The following is a 6,356-nucleotide window of genomic DNA, read 5'->3' on the forward strand; positions in this document are numbered from 1 at the left end:
AAGATAAAGGCATCGTCGGCCTCATTATTGTTTGCTGCTGCCACAGCAAGTGAAGCTCACGTTTTGAAAGTAGGAGTCAGTTCCCCACCGCAGGACACTGTGTGCTCATTTTAGAGGTGTCCATGTCAACCTCGTCACAATTATTGAAGGAGTGTGTCCTATGACCAGTGGTTCAGTCCCTTCTCTGTCCAGAGTCTGGACTAGTCCTGACTATCTTTTACATTCAAAACCAGATAAATGACAAACCAACTCTGTCCACTAATAGAGCCATTGCTCATTATGGAAATCTCTCTTTTTCCATGGGGACGACCACTGCCCACACAAGCATAATCCCCCTCCCCTTCAATAATTGATCCTCACCTATCTCATTTGAGATCCCCACCAGGGCCAACACCCATTTCCAATCTCCCCATTGTGGCTTTTCAGTAACTTTTACTTTGAATGACCACAAAAACAGAGGCAAATCATTCTAGTAGAAAAGTGCTTGGTGAGTGAAACTAACCACTACTACACATCCACTCAATTCCAACTTCTGTAATGGTCTTACAATCATACAACTGTTGACCTGGTATGCATGTGAACAGTCCTCTCAAAGAGTCAATTTTAGCTGCAATGGCAATTTCCGCTTTCACTATATGACCCTCTTTGGGTTTTTGAGGACTCCAGGATGCAGAAGTGCATAAAAAAATAATAATAATATTTTTGCTTGCAGCTGCGGGCTTCCTTTATCTTCTAAGGCAACCAGTATTTCAACATTTCTAACATGCATGTATATTCAATTATCGCCGCCTTGTGAAGGAAAACCGAAACGTCCCAAAGTTTTGTTGTGATGTCCTCCATATAATATTTTGTACAGTCAGGCACGTTTCTCCTTATAGAAAACCTAGTGATACAAGAAAAGGGAATATAGTCTGCAGGGCTGCTGACCTTTTATCTTTTTTCCTTTCCTTTTACCTCCTCTACCACTTGCTATGGATAATTGACCCATAAAAAAGTACTATACTTTGGCAGTTTTTTCCCATTCAAATATCAAAGGACCAACACTACCTTTATCCATATGCAACACCTATATCTCAGTCTCAAAAACAGTGGTCAAGGTCTTCTTTTGCTTCAGGCCTTTCTCAGTTCCATTAATCAGCCCATGAAAATACATTTGATGGGAAGTGTTGTGGACCAAAACCACTGGTTTAAAAGCGTGGATATGCAACTAGTATAATATAAAGGGGGTGGGGCACACCACACCCAGTTGATATATCAGACAGGTGATCACGATCATGTGATTTCTCTTGGATCTTGATTGGTGGTTGGGGAAAAGACTCTGTTGCTTTTGGGCATGGCAAGGGGGAAATATAACCATAGATATAGGACTAGGACACATCTTAATTTTATGTCCACCCACAGTAACGTGTTGATATGCCATCAAGACACGCTAAGATGGTTCTGACGAGAGGGTAAGTTTGTGAAGTCACGTAGCACATTATCCACCTAGCGGTGACCAACCCCAGCCCGCAAAATTCTATTCATTAAGTATCAAAAGGCAAAAGCACGTGGAAACATGAAATGGGGATTGTACTTTTCTAGTTTTCGAGGTGGAGCTTCGACCATGTTGGAGTCTATAAATTTCTAGCTGGCTGTAGTTTCACTTGCTTTTGGTAGACACACGGGAAACCTCATTGTCATACTCTCTCTGTCTTTCTTTCTCCCAAGTGTTGTGTTGTTACGTATGGCCACAGTTGCAAAGAGGATTAACAACTCTAGTGAAGAAATTGAGCTTCGAAGAGGACCATGGACTCTTGAAGAAGACACTCTTCTCATCCATTACATTGCTTGCCATGGTGAAGGCCGTTGGAACCTGTTAGCTAAATGTGCAGGTAAAGAGCTACTCAGTGACATGGATTACAAGTTCATAACCAATACCCTGATTCTGTTGCTTCAATTTTTCTATTTATGTCTAATTTTTTTATTTTTCATTTTCAGGATTGAAGAGGACTGGAAAGAGTTGCAGATTAAGATGGCTGAACTATTTAAAACCAGACATCAAGCGTGGAAACCTTACTCCACAAGAGCAGCTCTTGATCCTTGAACTCCATTCGAAGTGGGGTAATAGGTGAGCTTGGGGATTTTGATTTATTTTAGACAATTGAATTTGGTTTATCCATAAGTGCTATTTTTTCATGAATTTTCTAATTGGATTGTAATTTCACATTCTTATGGTTATTAGGTGGTCAAGAATTGCACAACATCTACCTGGAAGAACTGACAACGAGATCAAGAACTACTGGAGAACAAGGGTGCAAAAACAGGCAAGGCAACTCAAGATCGAGTCTGATAGCAAGAGGTTCATTGATGCGGTTCGGCGTTTCTGGATGCCCAGATTGCTCCAAAAGATGGAGCAAGCCTCTACTTCTTCAACTGCTGCTGATGCTGTGACTACCAACACTACTAACACCACTACCGTGAATTCCCAGAGCTCGACTATTCCTGCTCTGCTACCCAACCAGATCACTGTCTCATCATCTCCCCCACAAAGCTCAGTCACTAGCCCAAGTATTTCTACATCAGATTCCATGAAAATTCCACTGCTGCCAGAAATTTCGGAACACCCAACAAGTCCTTCTCAAGCTATTGGCAACACCGTCCACAACAACCCCGTTATAAATGATTGTTCCTATGTGGACAGCAGTATCTATGACATGGAGCCTTTGGCTCCTTCGTCAGCAATAGGGACTTATGACTTTTCATTGTTCTCTGACTACCAAATGGCAGAAAATGATTGGATAGATCTGTGGAATGTGGATAAATTATGGTAGTTTAGGGGCACCCAAGAAAATAACGGGAGAAAAAGAGAAGGTTGTGATTGTTTAGGAAGTTAGAAGACACGGGCATCTAGGGTGGACTTGCTGTTATGGGAGGGTCCACTATCAGTTCATGACTGAGACATGATATTCATCTACATATAGGGTTATTTTACTATTTGATAGCTCAAATATTATAGTTTTAGGTTGTGAGTTTGTGACGTATATATGTAATCAACTGCAATAAAGCGAAGCATTCCTGTGGGTGTAGCTCTACTGATCTGTCTTATAATGGATTCTCTGTTCTGAACTCACGTCTAGGAATCATTGAATGTATTGATGCTGAGAAGAAAATACAAGTAGTATTCTGTACGTGAAGTTGATTGAAGTTGGAAATTTCTATTTTTCAATCGAGGGCAAGTTTATGTATTTTCATTCATTGGTTGTCATCACTGCATATCTACAGGGGAATGAAATTATTTGATCCTTGAACCACTCTGATGCTAATGGGAAATGATCAAAGGTGTAGTCTATTCAATGGAATAACAGAGAGGAAATGTCACCTTAAAGGATCAAATGTGTTGTCACTTCATCTAATCCTGCAGATGCTAAGAATTTATCCAAATGTTTGTGATGGGCACATGGGGGTTGACCCAGCAAGTGGCGGACCGGCTCACCACTAGGACCCGAGAAAATGATTAACTGAACCAGAGTTTGAGGATGTGGTAAAAGATCTAGTTTTAACAAAAGGTAGAAAAAGTACAGTTTGATTTTCATTTTTCCCCTTCAACACCTTCTACGAGTGTGATAATCATCAATAAGTTGTCCTTATAATCATTCATTCAGTTGATAGAATGGCTATGTTAGAGAGTCAAAAAACTCAAACTAGCAAAAATCACAGCATTCGCAGTAGGCTATCAGATAAGATGGATGATCATGGTGAGCTAAGGCAGAAGTTATTTTTTAAAGGATTGATTTGACTAATGACAAGCATGCAATGGAGTTCAACTCAATTTAAGAAATTAATTGGAAATTTTGGAACTTCCACTTTGTCGGCTTGTAAAGCCTTCCTAGCAAATTAGTGCGTTATTATCAGATAAAATGACTAATATTAAGGTCTACGGTCTACCCCAATAAAAAATTCCTGCCTAGAAAAAATAGCTTATTTCGAGTCATGCATAGCCAATGGCAAGCTTGAGGTAGTACTCTGCACCCGGACGAAGAAAAGTATGAACTAAAAAATCCCTGGTAAAGGAATTCAGGAAAGTATATTTTGTATTGTAGCAGTAGAAAGAATTGGAAAGATATGGATGGACATGACCATTCCAAGAAAGATTGATATGATTTAATGAGAAGGCCTTGCAAGGGTTTGTGGGAGATTCCAAGTTCAAGTCGCAATGGGGACAAAAAACTTACCTATCAAGAAAATGATTTAATGAGAAGGTGAACAGTCTAAACAATGCCCGGGAATTTTCCATGGCCAAGAAAATAGGTGTGATTTAATTTGAGAATAGAGAGACTAAGCACCCTTTAAGAATTTCTTGTAAATGGTTGACATTTTTACTGGCTCGATGATCTATAGAATGCCTAGAGGTAGTCCAAAGAATATGGCCATTTTAGCCATGCGGCAAGACCACTCATATTGCCTGTTAATTCTTCAAATAGAGAGAGATTGAAGTTTTTTCGGAGTGCCAACTGTGTAAAAGGAACAGCAAATGTAAACCTGGAAAGAATGGAAAGAATTCATTGCCGTGTGCTAGATACAACCAAGGGAGACATTTGATGCAAGATGGATCCAAAGCATTCACTTTCTCCCCATGTCTCACGAGAAAAAAATGGGAAATGCTTGACTTAATGGGAGAATGGAACAAATGGTTAGGGAGAGACGTTCTAAAACAAGAAAATATGCACCATCTGTGTGAAATCAATGACCATTTACGGGTCCAAATGGCAACTACCCAGGAAAAACATAGTGGACCATCTGGAATGAGCCAGGCTGGAAAAAGTTTTATGTATACCCGGCCACACTATTCCTTTAATAGTTCAAAGGCGTGCTGATGAGTAGTTAGTAAACCATCATGCAAGCATCTAAAATACTTGATGATAGACGTTCTCGTAATCTATAAGTTCTCCCTTGTCTTTTATTCAAATTCACAGAGCGTCAGATCAGCTAATTATCCAAAACAAACAAGTCACATAGGCATGCCACCAACCAGCTAAGTTTTCATGTGAGGATGGAACCTTAAAAGTGAGACCCCTCCCCTATCAAATTTCGATCAAATCATCATTTCATTATCAAAGATAAGCGTGAAGAGACTGGACCCGCACAGTAAAGGCTCTACTTTTCTTGCTTGAGGAGAGTTCTTGGCCAGTCTTATGGGCCCCAATGACCCAAAATTCCACAGCCACCCCCAAAAGCCCCCATATCTCATATTCATGGTGGTGGGTCCAATGAGTTAAATGCCTTTCCTAACTCCCTAGTCCCTCCAAAAGAATCATTTAGCTCTTCATGCCCAAATACGGGTATTAGTTCATTTTCCATCTCTAGCATTATGTCAAGAAAGGGAATCCCATTCTTTAGGGTTCTGATACCCTTCTTTTTTTTTTTCTTACCAGGAAAATCTTAATACATGTTCAATTAGGGATCGTAAAGTTAGGAACAAAAAAGTGAATGGCCTGAGAGGAGCATGAATTTTCCTTAGTGTGCTGAGTATAGTTGTTAAGACAACTATAGTTAATTCGGGATTGGAAGTAATACTTTTAGGATATGTTCAAAACACTGGAATAGAGAATGAGAATAATAAATTCATGCTATTTCTCATTCATTACTCCGTTTGGATTACTTAGTAGCAATAGGAATTCAAATCAAAAATTTATTTTCACAGAAACCAAAACCTACCCTTACCAAGATTTTATTCCTCTCTTCTACGTTGTATTGTGATTCACCTCCATTTTCATTCATATTCCCACCTTTAGTTCTCTATACCAAACATGCCCATGGAGTTCATAACCGATAATATCTATAAAATCTTATCTCAAATTATCTTGATAATAGTTAAAGCTTTTTCCCTCTGACAAGTGACAAGTAATTGCTAACAATGTTAGATAGTAAGATGACTACTATTTTTCCCAAGTTTATAACTGATATTATCAAACAATATGCATAAATATACATAAAATCATATAACATGCATTAATTGAATATGAGTGTTCTTACTATAGGGTTCATCTCCATGTAAGTTACATAAAACTTAACAATCCAAAGCCAACCCAACTTAAAGTGAGGACTCAAACCTTAGGCTAGTGCAAGGGTCCAGGTCAACAGCATTCCCTTCAAACCCTGCTACTCGTCCTTCCAACTTTCATCAACATATAAACTGCAAGTATGTGCTAAGCAACTTAAGGCCAACCCTGGCATGAAGAAAATCAGAAAACAAGTCACCTTCTAACATATTATTGCTCAAGCAAATATTAAAAGTTCAAAAGTGAAATGGGTGTAACTTCACCTAGACACACCAGTGTCATAAAGGAGAGAGACCAACATATCAAATATGTGAATGT

General features: G+C 39.2%; 1 protein-coding gene across 1 annotated transcript; it reads left to right on the forward strand.

The window, feature by feature from the left end:
• Nucleotides 1–1,601: 1,601 nt before the first annotated feature.
• LOC117922245 (transcription factor MYB62-like) lies at nt 1,602–3,230 on the forward strand. Its single transcript, XM_034840304.1, has 3 exons — nt 1,602–1,871; nt 1,978–2,107; nt 2,222–3,230. The coding sequence occupies exons 1-3, from the start codon at nt 1,724–1,726 to the stop codon at nt 2,808–2,810; spliced, it is 867 nt and encodes a 288-aa protein (XP_034696195.1). The 5' UTR covers nt 1,602–1,723; the 3' UTR covers nt 2,811–3,230.
• Nucleotides 3,231–6,356: the final 3,126 nt, after the last annotated feature.

This window comes from Vitis riparia, chromosome 1, assembly GCF_004353265.1.
Source record: "Vitis riparia cultivar Riparia Gloire de Montpellier isolate 1030 chromosome 1, EGFV_Vit.rip_1.0, whole genome shotgun sequence".
NCBI classification, from domain to species: Eukaryota; Viridiplantae; Streptophyta; class Magnoliopsida; order Vitales; family Vitaceae; genus Vitis; species Vitis riparia.

Bases quoted from the DNA above. Each gene is read 5' to 3' on its own strand.
- LOC117922245 (XM_034840304.1), top strand. From the start codon at position 1,724: ATGGCCACAGTTGCAAAGAGGATTAACAACTCTAGTGAAGAAATTGAG. The intron at 1,872-1,977 runs GTAAAGAGCTAC...TTTCATTTTCAG, and splicing joins CCTGTTAGCTAAATGTGCAG to GATTGAAGAGGACTGGAAAG. The intron at 2,108-2,221 runs GTGAGCTTGGGG...TATGGTTATTAG, and splicing joins CATTCGAAGTGGGGTAATAG to GTGGTCAAGAATTGCACAAC.